The following is a 19,401-nucleotide window of genomic DNA, read 5'->3' as shown; positions in this document are numbered from 1 at the left end:
CAGAACCATGCCATTACATTTGCTGGTCTTCTAGCTGAATTTCAGCCAATGATTGGATATTTGAAACACAATCGTTCTTTCCCTTACAGAACACAAGAACTAGATTCTACCTTGTCTCTATGGAACAGCAAACCTCATAACACCGTCAGGCAGCTGAGCTATGCATTCAGCATTGTCTCAGCTATATACAATCTATTCTCAAAAAAATCACTATTTAAACTTAACAACCAGTTGCTACAGATAAATGAGAACCCAAAGATGATTTATAAACAGTAGATATGTACCATCAGTCTTCTGTTGATTGAAAAATCCATTGAAATTACTGAACAAAATTTTAGAAAACAATGTATTGACCCTGAGCTAACAATTACAAGTAGTTAAAATTCTGATATAAAAATATATTCAACATCACAATGAAAGCAGTAATCAAAACAGAACCAATATTTGTGATCAGACTCAACAATTGGAAATAAATTCCAGGAAGATGCTGCTGCTGGCTGTCAAACTATAGAAAGCAACTTAGGCAGATGGTAGAACTCAACACATAGACAGATTTAATGCAAATCCAATTTGAAAATTTAACTTGCAGATTTATCTCGTTAAAAAATCCAATTTCTCTACATGTCAACAAGCATCATTAACAGTTGGACAGGTTCTGGTAGCTGTGCTGCCAACACTCGTAAAACCATCTTCAAATGTCCCCAACATGTAGCTTTATGAAAGGGCTGACTAACTACAGCTCTAATTGTTGTGCAACAATATATAACCAAAATAATCACAATATTATACTGGGTGTCTAGCAGATACTAAAAAAAACCTTAACTAAATAGCAAGTACATCAATAGGTGCAGCATTATTTCAGGATATGCAAGTTTGCTTCTGTGTATTTATTCACCATAACATCACTTGTTGATAGCAGGTGGAATTTAATATTTGTGACAGGCATCCTGTCAACCAGCTGGCGAACCGGTGGAAATCGCACTTTGCTTCCGTTGATAAAGACCCAATGTAATTAAGTGCCCACCAGGCCTTCCCTGGGGTCTCGGCCCTCGAGACAGAAATCCCGCCCAAGAGCTCCCTGTCAATCGGAGGCCAGCAACCCATCATTGATGTTAGACCCACTGGGAGCAGTGCCCTCATCAGAGGGACCCTAGGCCAAAATCAGTGAGGGAGGCAAGGGGACCTGGAGAAGGGACTCGCTGGAAGAGGGACAAGGCAAGTCAGAAGAAAGGACATTGAGTGATTTTGAATGAGGGACTCACAATAGAAGCCCACAAGCAAACCTGACAGAGCATGCTTGTTGATCACCCTGTGTAGAGGAACCCCTCCCCACTGCTGGTTAAGTGTCAGCAGTAACAGGCTGAAGCCCTTCAGTGAATATTAACTGCCCACCTAAGAGCTTCAATTAGTATCCAGGCAGGAAGGCCATCCTCGCATGTTTCCAACCAGGACTTAATCAAGGGGAGGTGATGAAATCCTCTCCTGGCCAAGTGAATGCTCCCCCTGCCTCTGGAGAAGTGGGTACATGGAATTCCACTGACGTATTTTCTTGTACAAGGTCCTGGTTCTTTAACATGGCAAAATGAGAATCAAATTAAAAATGCATTATAGATTCACTAATTTACAGGTCTGCATTTATTTTGGGGCCCATATGTTAAAGTGGGAAAGTCCTGTGATCACATGGGTGGATTATGTCATTAAACACAATGACTTTGATACAATGATGCCACTGGCAACATGAAAACAATTCAAGCAGCAAACCTTACATCATTGTTGAGACCTTAAAAGAAAGTTTAAAATGAAAGCCAAAGTCACAAATAGTAAAAATGAGAGTAGTTTGTTTAAAAAAAGTCATGTGCAAAGACTCTTTTCAGCAACTTGTGTGATTATCTTAACTGTTGCTCTAAGACTATTATTAAACAACTAATAAGTAGAATTAGTTGAGAGGGGCTGTTGCAGTGAGCAGTATCATTGGGTGCAATTTTCTTCGGTTCTATGGGGCCAAAAAGCATGGGTGCATCGGTGCTAGTGAACTCAAACTCTGATTGACAATCCAACCCAAAACAGCCACTTCCACTTTCTTCACCACTGCTTTCGTCACCTAAAGGAAAACAGAACAGTTAATGTTTATTTTCTGACTCTTCTCCACACATACATAAAATTGATCATGTTAAAAAAAATCAAAAAGTTATCTGATATATACCAGAACAATGAAAATGCAGAGATGTTGCTAGAACTATACTCATCCAGACAAATGAAGAGTATTCCATTCATTCCGGACCTGAGTCTTGAATATGGTGGACATGTTTTGGGATGTCAGGAGATGAATTACTCATCACAACATAGCTAGGGATTCAGCGGTGGCAATGCTATTGAATGTCAAAGTGTTATGATCTGGCAGATGGTACATGCTGTGCCAACCAAATCCCAAAGGGAATCTTGGCAAGAAATCACAACGGTTTTACAAGGAACAAAGAAAATTACAGCACAGGAACAGGCTCTTCGGCCCTCCAAGCCTGCACCGACTATGCTGCCCAACTGAACTAAAACCCCCTATTCTTCCGGAGACCATATTCCTCTATTCCCATCCTATTCATGTATTTGTCAAGACACCCCTTAAAACTCACTATCATATCTGCTTCCACTACCTGCCCTGGCAGCGAGTTCCAGGCGCTCACCACCCTCTATATTAAAAAATTGCCTCGTACATCTCCTTGAAACCTTGCCCCTTGCACCTTAAACCTATGCCCCCTAGTAATTGACTCTTCCACCCTGGGAGAAAGCTTCTGACTATCCACTCTGTCCATACCCCTCATAATCTTTCAAATTACAAATTTACAAAATATTTTTACAAAAATTACAAATTTTTAATTTGTATTTTGTTATGAGAAGATACAGCCAGGAGTCAAAAATTCCAATAACATTTTTGGAAATTTAAATAAATTTAAACACACTAGATTACATTTACACAGTTAAAATTAGCCATGCAAACATTTCCCCAACACATTTTTACTTGGCTAGACTCACAAACACCTCTTTTAGGTAGCAGTCCATATCGATATTTAATCTATAAAAATTCCAGTAAATTTAGCACAAAGCACCCACTGTTGCTATGGGGAAGATACGTCACAGGGCTTCTCTCTTTCTCATTCCCCTGTGAAGGATTCCAAGAGCTTTGGAATAAAACCCTGCTTTTGAAAACAATGAGCACTTTTCTTCTGGGTGGCTGAAGACTGCTCACTTTGCTTCTTTTCATTGTTGCGTCCCAGCACAGCACACTTCAGGATTTTATATGGCCACTCCTCTAGCAAAGCTTCTAACCTCTCTTTAAATATATTCTTTCCTCTTTCATCCTTTCCCAGTTATCCTTATCTCTCTTTGAAATTTACCATTCCCAGAATATAAAAATCTTTTATGTTCTCTTTATGGATACTACTTTTAAAATTGAATAGCTTTGCCTTATTTATTATGACTCTTGTTATGTTGTAAATTCCTCTTACCTCCATTTTGAAACCCAACAACTAAAAATCCAAATCCTCAATTATCCCCTATTGTAAATTTCTATCCATGTTGTGGATATTTGCAGCACAACCAACTTTGGTCATTTCCACTTCAACCGTCTGCCTCTCACCCCTTTGATACTTTAAATCTTGCAGCCCAACCTGTCTTCAGTTTAATTAAATTAGTCATGTACTACATACACACACATATGTACACACACCACAATCCTGCTTCACAGAATACCACAGAAATATTAAGAAAATAATATTGCCTTCACAAAGTCAGACAGTTGGATTTCTTCATGTTGGAGATCGTCATTGCCTGACACTTGTGAATGGTGCAATAACCACTTATCAGCCCAAGATTGAACGTTGTCCAGACCTTGCTAAATTTGGGTACAGTCTACTTTAGTTTCCAAGGAATCACAATTGGCACTGAACACTGCCATCAACAGCAAACATCCCCCATCTCTGACCTTATGGTGGAAGGAAGCAGCTGAAGATGATTGGATTGAAGACATTATCCTGAAACACTCCTATAGCAATGTATAAATTGTCCCAATGGTAAGACGCAGCATGGGTTCATGAAGGGCAGGTCATGTTTGACTAATTTGTTGAAATTCTTTGAGAACATTACATGCGCAGTAGACAATGGGGAACCTGTGGTGTATCTGGATTTCCAGAAGGCATTTGACAAGGTGCCACACCAAAGACTGCTACATAAGATAAAGCTGCACGGTGTTACGGGTAATATATTAGCATGGATAGAGGATTGGTTAACTAACAGAAAGCAAAGAGTGGGGGTAAATGGGTGTTTTTCTGGTTGGCGATCAGTGACTAGTGGTGTGCCTCAGGGATCAGTGCTGGGACTGCAATTATTTACGATTTACATAGATGATTTGGAGTTGGGGATCAATTGTAGTGTGTCAAAATTCGCAGATGACACTAAGATGGGTGGAAGAGCAAAGTGTGCAGAGGATGCTGAAAGTCTGCAAAGGGATATTAGATAGTCTAAGTGAGTGGGCGAGGGTCTGGCGGATGGAGTACAATGTTGGTAAATGTGAGGTCATCCATTTTGGTAGGAATAACAGCAAAATGGACTATTATTTAAATGGTAAAAAAACTGCAGCATGCGGCTGTGCAGAGGGACCTGGGTGTCCTTGTGCAAGAATCACAAAAAGTTGGTTTGCAGGTGCAGCAGGTAATTAAGGCGGCAAATGGAATTTTGTCCTTCATTGCTCGAAGGATGGAATTTAAAAACAGCGAGGTCATGTTGCAGCTGTATAAGGAGCTGGTGAGGCCACACCTGGAGTACCGTGCACAGTTTTGGTGTCCTTACTTGAGAAAGGATATACTGGCACTGGAGGGGGTGCATAAGAGATTCACTAGGTTGATTCCAGAGTTGAGAGGATTGGCTTATGAGGAGAGACTGAGTAGACTGGGGCTATACTCATTGGAATTCCGAAGAATGATGGGAGATCTTATAGAAACATATAAGATTATGAAGGAATAGATAAGATAGAAGCAGGGAAGTTTCCACTGGCAGGTAAAACTAGAACTAGGGGGCATGGCCTCAAAATAAGGGGAAGCAGATTTAGGACTGAGTTGAGGAGGAACTTCTTCACACAAAGGGTTGTGAATCTAGAACCATGGAACCATAGAAAATTACAGCTCAGAAACAGGCCTTTTGGCCCTTCTGGTCTGTGCCGAACCATTTATGCCTAGTCCCACTGACCTGCACTTGGACCATATCCCTCCACACCCCTCTCATCCATGAACCCGTCCAAGTTTTTCTTAAATGTTAAAAGTGACCCCGCATTTACCACTTTATCCGGCAGCTCATTCCACACTCCCACCACTCTCTGCGTGAAGAAGCCCCCCCTAATATTCCCTTTAAACTTTTCTCCTTTCACCCTTAACCCATGCCCTCTGGTTTTTTTCTCCCCTAGCCTCAGCGGAAAAAGCCTGCTTGCATTCACTCTATCTATACCCATCAAAATCTTATACACCTCTATCAAATCTCCCCTCAATCTTCTACGCTCCAGGGAATAAAGTCCCAACCTATTCAATCTCTCTCTGTAACTCAGCTTCTCAAGTCCCGGCAACATCCTTGTGAACCTTCTCTGCACTCTTTCAATCTTATTTACATCCTTCCTGTAACTAGGTGACCAAAACTGTACACAATACTCCAAATTCGGCCTCACCAATGCCTTATATAACCTTACCATAACACTCCAACTTTTATACTCGATACTCCGATTTATAAAGGCCAATATACCAAAGGCACTCTTTACGACCCTATCCACCTGTGACGTCACTTTTAGGGAACTCTGTACCTGTATTCCCAGATCCCTCTGTTCAACTGCACTCTTCAGAGTCCTACCATTTACCCTGTACGTTCTTCTTTGGTTTGTCCTTCCAAAGTGCAATATCTCACACTTGTCTGCGTTAAATTCCATTTGCCATTTTTTAGCCCATTTTTCTAGTTGGTCCAAATCCCTCTGCAAGCTTTGAAAACCTTCCTCACTGTCCACTACACCTCCAATCTTTGTATCATCAGCAAACTTGCTGATCCAATTTACCACATTATCATCCAGATCATTGATATAGATGACAAACAACAATGGACCCAACACCGATCCCTGCGGCACACCACTAGTCACAGGCCTCCACTCAGAGAAGCAATCCTCCACAACCACTCTCTGGCTTCTTCCATTGAGCCAGTGTCTAATCCAATTTACTACCTCCCCATGTATACCCAGTGACTGAACCTTCCTAACTAACCTCCCATGAGGGACCTTGTCAAAGGCCTTGCTGAAATCCAGGTAGACAACATCCACCGCCTTCCCTTCATCCACTTTCCTGGTAACCTCCTCGAAAAACTCTAATAGATTGGTCAAACATGACCTACCACGCACAAAGCCATGTTGACTCTCCCTAATAAGTCCCTGTCTATCCAAATATTTGTAGATCCTATCCCTTATCACACCTTCCAATAACTTGCCCACCACCGACGTCAAACTTACTGGCCAATAATTTCCCGGATTTCTTTTGGAACCTTTTTTAAACAACGGAACAACATGAGCCACCCTCCAATCATCCGGCACCTCCCCCGTGAATACTGACATTTTAAATATGTCTGCCAGGGCCCCTGCAAGTTCAACACTAGCTTCCCTCCAGGTCCGTGGGAATACGCCGTCCGGTCCTGGGGATTTATCCACTCTGATTTGCCTCAAGACAGCGAGCACCTCCTCCCCTTTAATCTGTAAAGGTTCCATGGCCTCCCTACCAGTTTGCCCTATTTCCGTAGACTCCATGCCCGTTTCCTCAGTAAATACGGATGCAAAAAAACCATTTAGTATCTCCCCCATCTCTTTTGGTTCCATACACAGTCTACCACTCTGGTCTTCAAGAGGACCAATTTTATCCCTCACTATCCTTTTGCTCCTAACATACCTACAGAAGCTCTTTGGATTTTCCTTCACTCTGTCTGCCAAAGCAACCTCTGTGGAATTCCCTGCCCAGTGAAGCAGTTGAGGCTACCTCTTCAATGCTTTTAAGGCAAGGATAGATACATTTTTGAACAGTAAAGGAATTAAGGGTTATGGCGAGCGGGCGGGTAAGTGGAGCTAAGTCCATGCAAAGATCAGCCATGATCTTCTTGAATGGCGGAGCAGACTCGAGGGGCCAGATGGCCTACTCCTGCTCCTAGTTCTTATGTTCTTATGTGTTAGGGCACAGATAAGCAAGTCCCTCAGTGTGAAGACTTAACTTTTTATGCATTGTATTTGGTGTGAATATCTTTCTAAAGCTTCCAAATATTGCTTCAGTGAACCATTAGTTTATGTCAAAAGCGTCAAATCAATTTAAATGTAAATGATTTAGCCACAGATATCTTTTATACTCATCTGAGTTCATCTGATGGCTTATTACCCAATGAATCATAGAATTATAGAGAGCAGTGAAGGACAAAATTCAATTTGCCTTCTTAATTACCTGCTGCACCTGCAAACCAACTCCTTGTGATTCTTGCACAAGGACACCCAGGTCCCTCTGCACAGCCGCATGCTGCAGTTTTTTACCATTTAAATAATAGTCCATTTTGCTATTATTCCTACCAAAATGGATGACCTCACATTTACCAACATTGTACTCCATCCGCCAGACCCTCGCCCACTCACTTAGACTATCTAATATCCCTTTGTAGACTTTCAGCATCCTCTGCACACTTTGCTCTTCCACCCATCTTAGTGTCATCTGCGAATTTTGACACACTACAATTGGTCCCCAACTCCAAATCATCTATGTAAATCTGCTCCGACACATTAGAAACACCTAAACTCCCACCTAATCCCATCTGCCAGCACTTGGCCCATAGCCCTGAATGTCCTGAACGTGCCAAGTGCTCATCCAGGTACATTTTAACGGCTGTGAGGCAACCTGTCTCTACCACCCTCCCAGGCAGCGCATTACAGACTGTCACCACCACTGGGTAAAAGAAATGTCCTCACATTCCCCCTTAACCTCCTGCCCTTCACCTTCAACCTATATCCCTATGTGACTGACCCTTCAACTGAGCTGCTCCTAATCTACTCTGTCTTGTTTCTCATAATCTTGTGCACGTCGCCCCCCGCCTCAGTCTTCTCTGCTCCAACAAAAACAACCCAAGCCTACACAACCTATCTTCATAACTTAAATGTTCCATCCCAGGCAGCATCCTGGTGAATCTCCTCTGCACCCCTTCCAGTGCAATCACATCCTTCCAATAACGTGGCGACCAGAATTGCACACAGTACTCCAGCTGTGGCCTCACCAAAGTTCTATACAACTCCATCATGGCTTCCCTGCTTTTGTAATCTGTGCCTTGATTGATAAAATCCCATATGCCTTTTTCACCACCCTACGAACATGCCCTTCCGCTTTCAGAGATCTGTGGACAAATGCCGAGGTCACTTTGTTCCACAGAACTTAGTCGTGTCCTACCATTCATTGAATACTTTGTCAAATTACTCCTTCCAAAGTGTATCACCTCACACTTTACATGGTTAAATTTTATTTGCCAATTATCTGCTCATTTGACTATTCCATCTATATCTTCTTGTAGCCCAAGACATTCAAGCCTCACTGTTAACCACCTGGCTAATCTTTGTGTCATCCGCAAACTTACTAATCCTAGCCCCCACATATGTCATTTATATAAATGAAGTCGATGACTATCTCCTTCATGTTGTTGACATTGAGGGAGAGATTGTCATCGGACCACTTCACCAGATTCTCTATCTCATTCCTGTACCGTGTCTCATCATTGTTTGGGATCAGACCCACAACGGTGGTGTCATCAGCAAACTTGAAAATCGAGCAGGAGGGGAATTTGGCCACACAGTCATAGGTATATAAGGAGTATAGTAGGGGGCAGAGAACACAGCCTTGTGGAGCACCGGTGTTGAGGATGATTGTTGTTGATTGTTGTTGAGGAGGTGTTGTTGCCCATCCTAATCCTGATTGCCGTCTGTGGGTTAGGAAGTCTAGGATCCAGTCGCAGAGGGAGGAGCCGAGCCCCAGGCCACGAAGTTTGGAGATAAGTCTCATTGGAATAATAGTCTTAAAGGCTGAGCTGTAGTCTATGAAAAAGAGTCTTACATAGGTGTCTTTGTTATCCAGGTATTCTAGGGTTGAGTGAAGGGCCAGGGAAATGGCGTCTGCTGTGGACCTGTTGCGGCAATCGGCAAACTGTAGTGGATCTGCCAATCTGGGAGGCAGGTATTGAGTTGTGCCATGACTAACCTTTCGAAGCACTTCATAATGATGGATGTCAGAGCCACTGACCAGTAGTCATTAAGGCACGCTGCCTGGCTTTTCTTTGGTGCTGGGATGATGGTTGTCTTCTTGAAGCAGGTAGGGACCTCAGATTGGTGTAAAGAGAGGTTGAAGATGTCTGTGAATATCCCCGCTAGCTAGTTCACGCAGGACCTGAGTGCTTGTCCGGGTACCCCATCCGGACCAGTTGCTTTCCGTGGGTTGACTTTTGAAAAGGCTGCTCTGACGTCAGCAATGGTGACCTCAGATACAGGTTTGTCGAGGCTTCCGGGATGGAGGGTGTGCTCTTGCTGACCTTTTCCTCAAAAGTGGGCAATGAATGCGTTGAGCTCACTGGGGGAGGGGTGCGCTGGAATTGGCAATTTTACCTGCCTTCATCTTATCGTCTGTTATGCCTTGCACACCTTGCCATATAGAACATAGAACATTACAGCGCAGTACAGGCCCCTCAGCCCTTGATGTTGCGCCGACCTGTGAAACCAATCTAAAGCCCATCTAACCTACACTATTCCAATATCATCCATATGTTTATCTAATGGCCATTTAAATGCCCTTAATGTTGGCGAGTCCACTACTGCTGCAGGCAGGGCATTCCACACCCTTACTACTCTCTGAGTGAAGAACCTACCTCTAACATCTGTCCTATATCTCTCACCCCTCAATTTAAAGCTATGTCCCCTCGTGCTAGCCATCACCATCCGAGGAAAAAGGCTCTCACTATCCACCCTATCTAATCCTCTGATCATCTTGTATGCCTCTATTAAGTCACCTCTTAACCTTCTTCTCTCTAACGAAAACAGCCTCAAGTCTCTCAGCCTTTCCTCATAAGACCTTCCCACCATGCCAGGCAACATCCTGGTAAATCTCCTCTGCACCCTTTCCAATGCTTCCACATCCTTCCTGTAGTGCGGCGACCAGAACTGTACGCAATACTCCAAGTGCGGCCGCACCAGAGTTTTGTACAGCTGCAACATGATCTCATGGCTCCGAAACTCAATCCCTCTACCAATAAAAGCTAACACACCATACGCCTTCTTAACAACCCTATCAACCTGGGTGCCGACTTTCAGGGATCTATGCACATGGACACCGAGATCTCTCTGCTCATCCACACTACCAAGTATCTTACCATTCGTCCAGTACTCTGTATTCCTGTTACACCTTCCAAAGTGAATCACCTCACACTTTTCCGCATTAAACTCCATTTTCCACCTCTCAGCCCAGCTCTGCAGCTTATCTATGTCCCTCTGTAACCTGCCACTTCCCTCCACACTGTCTACAACTCCACCGACTATAGTGTCGTCCGCAAATTTACTAACCCATCCTTCTGCGCCCTCATCCAGGTCATTTATAAAAATGACAAACAGCAGTGGCCCCAAAACAGATCCTTGTGGTACACCACTAGTAACTGAACTCCAGGATGAACATTTCCCATCAACCACCACCCTCTGTCTTCTTACAGCTGGCCAATTCCTGATCAAAACCGCTAAATCACCCTCAATCCCATGCCTCCATATTTTCTGCAATAGCTTACCATGGGGAACCTTATCAAATGCTTTACTGAAATCCATATACACCACATCAACTGCTTTACCCTCATCCACCTCTTTGGTCACCTTCTCAAAGAACTCAATAAGGTTTGTGAGGCACGACCTACCCTTCACAAAACTGTGTTGACTATCCCTAATCAAATTATTCCTTTCTAGATGATTATAAATCCTATCTCTCATAATCCTTTCCAAAACTTTGCCCACAACAGAAGTAAGGCTCACCGGTCTATAATTACCAGGGTTGTCTCTACTCCCCTTCTTGAACAAGGGGACAACATTTGCTATCCTCCAGTCTTCTGGCACTATTCCTGTAGACAATGACGACATAAAGATCAAAGCCAAAGGCTCTGCAATCTCCTCCCTAGCCTCCCAGAGAATCCTAGGACAAATCCCATCCGGCCCAGGGGAATTATCTATTTTCACACTTTCCAGAATTGCTAACACCTCCTCCTTATTAACCTCAATCCTGTCTAGTCCAATAGCCTGTACCTCAGTATTCTCCTCGACAACATTGTCTTTTTCCTGTGTGAATTTAGCACCTCTCCTATCTCTTCGGACTCCGCGCACAACTTCCCACTATTGTCCTTGACTGGCCCTAATCTTACCCTAGTCATTCTTTTATTCCTGACATACCTATAGAATGCTTTAGGGTTTTCCTTGATCGTGGTTTACGAAAGAAGTTGAATCTCTTGTGAAGAGGAAGAAGGAGACTTATGTTAAGATGAGACGTGAAGGCTCAGTTAGGGTGCTTGAGAGTTACAAGTTAGCCAGGAAGGACCTAAAGAGCGAGTTAAGAAGAGCCAGGAGGGGACATGAGAACTCTTTGGCAGGTAGGATCAAGGAAAATGAGGGGTTTGGATTATGAGGAGAGGCTGAGGAGATTGGGTTTGTACTCGTTGGAGTTTAGAAGGATGAGGGGGGATCTTATGGAGACTTATAAGATAATGCGGGGGCTGGATAGGGTGGAGGCAGAGAGATTCTTTCCACTTAGTAAGGAAGTTAAAACTAGAGGACACAGCCTCAAAATAAAGGGGGGTCGGTTTAAGACAGAGTTGAGGAGGAACTTCTTCTCCCAGAGGGTGGTGAATCTCTGGAATTCTCTGCCCACTGAGGTGGTGGAGGCTACCTCGCTGAATATGTTTAAAGCGCGGATGGATGGATTCCTGATCGGTAAGGGAATTAAGGGTTATGGGGATCAGGCGGGTAAGTGGTACTGATCCACGTCAGATCAGCCATGATCTTATTGAATGGCGGGGCAGGCTCGAGGGGCTAGATGGCCTACTCCTGCTCCTATTTCTTATGTTCTTATGAAAACCCTAAAGCCTTCTATAGGTATGTCAGGAATAAAAGAATGACTAGGGTAAGATTAGGGCCAGTCAAAAGTGGGAAGTTGTGGTCACTATCACCAAAGTGCTCACCTACCTCCAAATCTAACACCTGGCCTGGTTCATTACCCAGTACCAAATCTAATGTGGCCTCGCTTCTTGTTGGCCCATCTACATACTGTGTCAGGAAACCCTCCTGCACACATTGGACAAAAACTGACCCCTCTAAAGTACTCGAACTATCGTGTTTCCAGTCAATATTTGTAAAGTTAAAGTCCCCCATAACCACTACCCTGTTACCTTCGATGATGGCATTGCTGCAACGGCCTCAGTACTCAATGCCGTCAACTGCCAGTTTCCAGATGCAATTTTACAACTCATCCGCTTCATCCTGGACCACAATATCTTCACCTTCAACAACCAGTTCTTCATCCAGACACACGGAACAGCCATGGGGACAAATTTGGCACCTCAATATGCCAACATCTTCATGCACAGGTTCGAACAAGACTTCTTCACCGCACAGGACCTTCAACCGATGCTATACACTAGATACATCGATGACATTTTCTTCCTTTGGAGTCATGGTGAGCAATCACTGAAACAACTATATGATGACATCAACAAGTTCCATCCCACCATCAGACTCACCATGGACTACTCTCCGGAATCGGGTGCATTCTTGGACTCACGCATCTCCATTAAGGACAGTCGCCTCAGCACCTCACTATACCGCAAGCCCACGGATAACCTCATGATGCTCCACTTCTCCAGCTTCCACCCTAAACGCGTTAAAGAAGCCATCCCCTACGGACAAGCCCTCCGAATACACAGGATCTGCTCGGATGAGGAGGATCGCAACAGACACCTCCAGACGCTGAAAGATGCCCTCATAAGAACAGGATATGGCGCTCGACTCATCGATCAACAGTTCCGACGCGCCACAGCGAAAAACTGCACCGACCTCCTCAGAAGACAAACACGGGACACAGTGGACAGAGTACCCTTCGTCGTCCAGTACTTCCCCGGAGCGGAGAAGCTACGACATCTCCTCCGGAGCCTTCAACATGCCATTGATGAAGACGAACATCTCGCCAAGGCCATCCCCACACCCCCACTTCTTGCCTTCAAACAACCGCACAACCTCAAACAGACCATCGTCCCCGCAGCAAACTACCCAGCCTTCAGGAGAACAGTGACCACGGCACCACACAACCCTGCCACAGCAACCTCTGCAACACGTGCCGGATCATCGACACGGATGCCATCATCTCACGTGAGAACACCATCTACCAGGTACACGGTACATACTCTTGCAACTCGGCCAACGTTGTCTACCTGATACGCTGCAGGAAAGGATGTCCCGAGGCATGGTACATTGGGGAAACCATGCAGACACTACGACAACGGATGAATGAACACCGCTCGACAATCACCAGGCAAGACTGTTCTCTTCCTGTGGGGGAGCACTTCAGCAATCACGGGCATTCAGCCTTGGATCTTCAGGTAAGCGTTCTCCAAGGCGGCCTTCACGACACACGACAGCGCAGAGTCGCTGAGCAGAAACTGATAGCCAAGTTCCGCACACATGAGGACGGCCTAAACCGGGATGGTGGATTTATGTCACATTATTAGTAACCCCCACAGCTTGCCCCTGGTCTTGCATAATCTCACCAGCTGTTCTGTCTGGAGACAATACACATCTCTTTAACCTGTGTTTAATGTTCCCTCCAACCACATTATCTGTACCTTTTAAGACCTGGCTGGCTGTAGAGATTTGCATTCTAATTAGTATTCTGTAACTTGATTTCTGTGTCTGTGCACTGTTGGAGAACAGAGACCACTCCATCTGACGAAGGAGCAGCACGCTCCGAAAGCTTATGGTATTTGCTACCAAATAAACCTGTTGGACTTTAACCTGGTGTTGTGAGACTTCTTACTGTACTTTCGCTCCTATCCAGAATCATCTTTGCAATCCTTTCCTCTACATCTCTGGAACTTTTCGGAGGCCTATAGAAAACTCCCAACAGGGTGACCTCTCCTTTCCTGTTTCTAACCTCAGCCCATACTACCTCAGTAGACGAGTCCTCATCAAACGTCCTTTCTGCCACCATAATACTGTCCTTGACTAACAATGCCACACCTCTCCCTCCTTTACCACCTTCCCTGATCTTACTGAAACATCTAAACCCCGGAACCTGCAACAACCATTCCTGTCCCTGCTCTATCCATGTCTCCGAAATGGCCACAACATCAAAGTCTCAGGTACCAGTCCATGCTGCAAGTTCACCCACCTTATTCTGGATGCTCCTGGCGTTGAAGTAGACATACTTCAAACCACCTTCCTGCCTGCCGGTACACTCCTGCGACCTTGAAACCTTATTCCTGACCTCACTACTCTCAACCTCCTGTACACTGGAGCTACAATTCAGGTTCCCATCCCCCTGTTGAACTAGTTTAAACCCTCCCGAAGAGCATTAGCAAATCCCCCCCCCCCCCCCCCCCCCCCCCCCGATATTGGTACCCCTCTGGTTCAGGTGTAGACCATCCCGTTTGTAGAGGTCCCACCTACCCCAAAATGAGCCCCAATTATCCAGGTATCTGAATCCCTCCCTCCTGCACCATCCCTGTAGCCACGTGTTCAACTGCTCTCTCTCTCCCTATTCCTCTCCTCGCTAGCACGTGGTATGGGTAACAAACCAGAGATAACAACTCTGTTTGTTCTTGCTCTAAGCTTCCACCCTAACTCCCTGAATTTCTGCCTTACATCCCCATCCCTTTTCCTACCTATGTCTTGGGTGCCTATGTGGACCACGACTTGGGGCTGGTCCCCCTCCCCCTTAAGGATCCCGAAAACACGATCCGAGACATGGCTGGTCCAGTTCAATTTCTGGTCAATGATAACCCCAATATGTTGATGGTGTGAGGATTCAGCGATGGTAATGCCATTGAATGTGAAGGGTAGATAGTTAGGTTCGCTCTTGTTACATAAGAACATAAGAAATAGGAGCAGGAGTAGGCCATCTAGCCCCTCGAGCCTGCCCCGCCATTCAATAAGACCATGGCTGATCTGAAGTGGATCAGTTCCACTTACCCGCTTGATCCCCATAACCCCTAATTCCCTTACCGATCAGGAATCCATCTATCCGTGATTTAAACATAGTCAACGAGGTAGCCTCCACCACTTCAGTGGGCAGAGAATTCCAGAGATTCACACCCTTGGAGAGAAGAAGTTCCTCCTCAACTCTGTCCTAAACTGACCCCCCTTTATTTTGAGGCTGTGCCCTCTAGTTCTAGCTTCCTTTCTAAGTGGAAAGAATCTCTCCACCTCTACCCTATCCAGCCCCTTCATTATCTTATAGGTCTCTATAAGATCCCCCCTCAGCCTTCTAAATTCCAACGAGTACAAACCCAATCTGCTCAGTCTCTCCTCATAATCAACACCCCTCATCTCTGGTATCCTTCCGCAAATAAGGGGACCAATACTGCACACAGTATTCCAGCTGCGGCCTCACCAATGCCCTGTACAGATGCAGCAAGACATCTCTGCTTTTATATTCTATCCCCCTTGCGATATAGGCCAACATCCCATTTGCCTTCTTGATCACCTGTTGCACCTGCAGACTGGGTTTTTGCGCCTCATGCACAAGGACCCCCAGGTCCCTTTGCACAGTAGCATGTTGTAATTTTTTTCCATTTAGATAATAATCCAATTTGCTATTATTTCTTCCAAAGTGAATAACCTCGCATTTGTCAATGCAAATTGTTCAATTTTGTTCAAGATATCAGGAAAATAGTGGTAACATGAAAATATCAGGGAAATCCAAGAACTTGGGATATTGTCTGCTGGTTATATATTTTAAAAGCTGTGGGAAATGTAAATTGCTTATTGCAGGGATAGCTTGGCTATACTAATGGCACTAGTGCTTTTGATATGTTAATGAGCTTGGCAACATTGCAAACAGATGTTTGCCTCAGGCAAGCTGGTAACAATGAAAACAAAACATGAAGGGATTTTAATAAGGTGTTAAAGGTTCAAATGAAGAGACAAGGTGTGAAAAGAGGGTCAAAAAGTGAATGTACTCTGCATTTACACCATAAAGCTAGACTCAAGAAAGTTTGACTTCTGAAGAAGTTAGCTCAGATCAGGGAAGATCAAATGGAAAACTGGATATAAAGAGATCAGTAAACCTTTGCAAGGATGCTGTTTATTATTCCTGGGCCAACCCCAGTAATTGCTGTTTAACTCCCAGCAAGCAGCATCTGTGAAGAAAACCGGTCTTGAACAGCCAGCTGCTTGTTGTAAAGCAATCTCAAACTGCCTGATGTGGTAACTTCCTGGATTTTAAAAATAATTTTAAAAACCTATAAGATGTTGTTGAATTCTTGGGGATAGTTAGCTCTCAAGGTAATGAAGTAAAATTTTTTGGAACTGTGTCAAGTTAGTCATTTTGACAAAGGATGATCCGGACTCAAAACTTCAGCTCTTTTCTCTCCTCACAGATACTGCCAGACCTGCTGAGATTTTCCAGCATTTTCTCTTTTGGTTTCAGATTCCAGCATCCGCAGTAATTTGCTTTTATCTTAAAATTAGTGATATTGTGCATAAGTATTGTCTTAGTTAAATGTACTTCTAGTTTACTTTATTGTTATTTATTTTATTGCTTAATAAACAATCATTTTATCTTAAAATCATCACAAAGCACCTGGGACATCATTCTCTGGATCTCAAACTTGTCCTCACATTATATCAAATTGCAGCATGCAGTTGAGGGCAGTTGTTTCAAGTTCCCCTTCTGGGATTTGGATCAACTCGGCATTTACCATCAGCCATGTCCTTAACAATAGTCATTGCTTGACACTGAAGTGATAAATAGACATTTGTGCCGCACATCAGTCAAGCCTGAATGTTGAGCAGAATAATTGCAGGTCTTGTACAGCAGTATGCCTCAACACCTGAAACAACACTCATCTTTCACATCAAACAAGGAGGATGCAATGTATGCAGGCTTGATAGGCCAATAATTCTCCCACTATTACTGCAACACACCACCCTCACAAACAAGCTGTTCCTTAATATTCAACCATAAAATAATGCACAATGAGGAAAACGGCTACTCTTACTGGGAAAAAAAGCGACTCACTTGTATCATGGAAGGTCACATCATTTCCATCATAAGCATTCTTCACTTTATTCGTCATCGTCCGTAGTACCATTATCTGTCGACGAATCGTCATATCTGGTTTGGTGATATCCACTTTTACATCTGGATTATTAAGCTGGCTGGCTAGTCCATTGCCCATCACAGAAAATACGTACCTAGGAAAAACAGTAAGTAACCTCTTTACACTGAAATCCATGCAGAGACAGGGAGTTTGAAAATAACAGAGATAGGTTGCACTGAGCAGGGGAGTGGTTCAGACAATGCATAAGTATCAGCACACTTTCAAAATCCGAGGATCAAGTAGCACACAAAGAGGCCATTGGGTACATTGCACTTGTGCCGGCTCTTTGTGAGAGTTATCCAGTTCGTTGCACTCCCCTCATGCTGTAATGTTAGAACTGCACTCATAAAGGCAAGTGGAGAGTCAGCAGTGAGGTACTTGGTGCAGAATTCCCAGCCTCTGTACTACTCTTGTCACCACAGTATTTATATCATTGCAATCCTATTATGGACTGTTAACATTTAAAAAAAATCAGAATATCTAACTTTAACCAACAAAACACCGCAAGATTTCAATTTATTTTTAACACAACAAACTTTATTGTAAAGACTTAAACACAACAAGCACTATTAACTTAATGATATGGTTTATATATGAGTTGGGGCATCTTGTTGACATAACTTGACATTAGTAAGGCCACACTTGAAATACTGTGTACAGTTCTGGTCACCCTCTTATATAAAGGATATTATCAAACTAGAAATTGTGCAGAAGAGATTTACTAGGATGCTACCGGGACTTCATGGTTTGAGCTATAAGGAGAAGCTGGATAGACTAGGACTTTTTTCCCTGGAGCATAGGAGGCTTAGGTGTGATCTTATAGAGGTCTATAAAATAATGAGGGGCATAGATCAGTTACATAGTCAACATCTTTTCCCAAGGTAGGGAAATCTAAAACTAGAGGGCATAGGTTTAAGGAGTGGGGAGAGATATAAAAGTGTCGAGAGGGGCAATTTTTTCACACAGAGGGGGTGAGTGTCTGGAACAAGCTGCCAGGGGTAGTAGTAGAGGCGGGTACAATTTTGTCTTTTAAAAAGCATTTAGACAGTTACATGGGTAAGATGGGTATAGAGGGATATGGACCAAACGCGGGGAATCCGGACTAGCTTAGTGGTTAAAAAAAAGGGTGGCATGGACAAGTTGGGCCAAAGGGCCTGTTTCCATGCTGTAAACCTCTATGACTCTAGTGATGGTGATGGTACTTAATTCCTTCTCCGTATTCTTTAGTATTAATGGGATGTTCGAAGTATCTTCCATCAGAAAGTTTGATGCAAAATACCTGTTTAATTCCTCTGCCATTTCTTTGTTCCCCTTAACTATCCCCCCAGATTCATTTTCTAAGGGACCTATGTTCACTTTGACCTCTCTCCTCCTTTTTATATATTTAAAGAAGCTCTTACAGTCATTTTTGACATTTGCAATTTATTTTCTTTCTCTTTATTTTCTTTTTTATCTTCCTTTGCTGGATTCTGAATTGATCCCAGTCTTTGGGGCTATTATTGACTTTTGCCTCCTTATATACTTTTTCTTTCAACTTAATATTCTCCTTAACGTCCTTGGTTAGCCATGGTTTATTTATCCCTCTCTTAGAATCTTTCCTCCTTACTGGAATATATCTTGCTGAGTGTCATGAATTACCTCCTTAAATGCCTGCCACTGCTCGCTTAGCATCTTTGCTGCTAATCTATCCGCCCACTTCACTTTAGCGAACTCTATCCTCATTTCATTGTAATTTCCCTTATTTAAGTTAAACATAATTGTTTCTCACCCATGTTTCTCACTCTCAAACTAAATATTAAATTCTGTCATGTTATGATCACTATTTCTTTTACTCTGGGGTCTTTTACTCTGAGGTCATTTATTAAAACTGCTTAATTACCCATTACCAGATCCAAGAAAGCCTGTTCCCTGGTTGGTTCCATGGCATATTGCTCTAGGAACTTTTCCTTACACACTCATTGTTGAAGCTACCCTTTCCAGCTT

General features: G+C 43.6%; 1 protein-coding gene across 1 annotated transcript in view; it reads right to left on the bottom strand.

The window, feature by feature from the left end:
• Positions 1-531: 531 nt before the first annotated feature.
• The window catches only part of gpc4 (glypican 4), a 231,012-nt gene continuing 212,142 nt past the window's right edge, over positions 532-19,401 (bottom strand). Inside the window, exons 8-9 of the mRNA XM_078211991.1 lie at positions 17,337-17,512; positions 532-2,101 (exon numbers count right to left, since the gene is read on the bottom strand). Of these exons, the coding sequence (XP_078068117.1) occupies positions 1,887-2,101; positions 17,337-17,512 (391 nt within the window). The 3' untranslated portion in view covers positions 532-1,886. The remainder of the gene's footprint in view (positions 2,102-17,336; positions 17,513-19,401) is intronic.

The sequence above is a fragment of the Mustelus asterias genome, chromosome 4, assembly GCF_964213995.1.
Source record: "Mustelus asterias chromosome 4, sMusAst1.hap1.1, whole genome shotgun sequence".
NCBI classification, from domain to species: Eukaryota; Metazoa; Chordata; class Chondrichthyes; order Carcharhiniformes; family Triakidae; genus Mustelus; species Mustelus asterias.
This window is presented reverse-complemented; position numbering and strand designations above follow the sequence as displayed.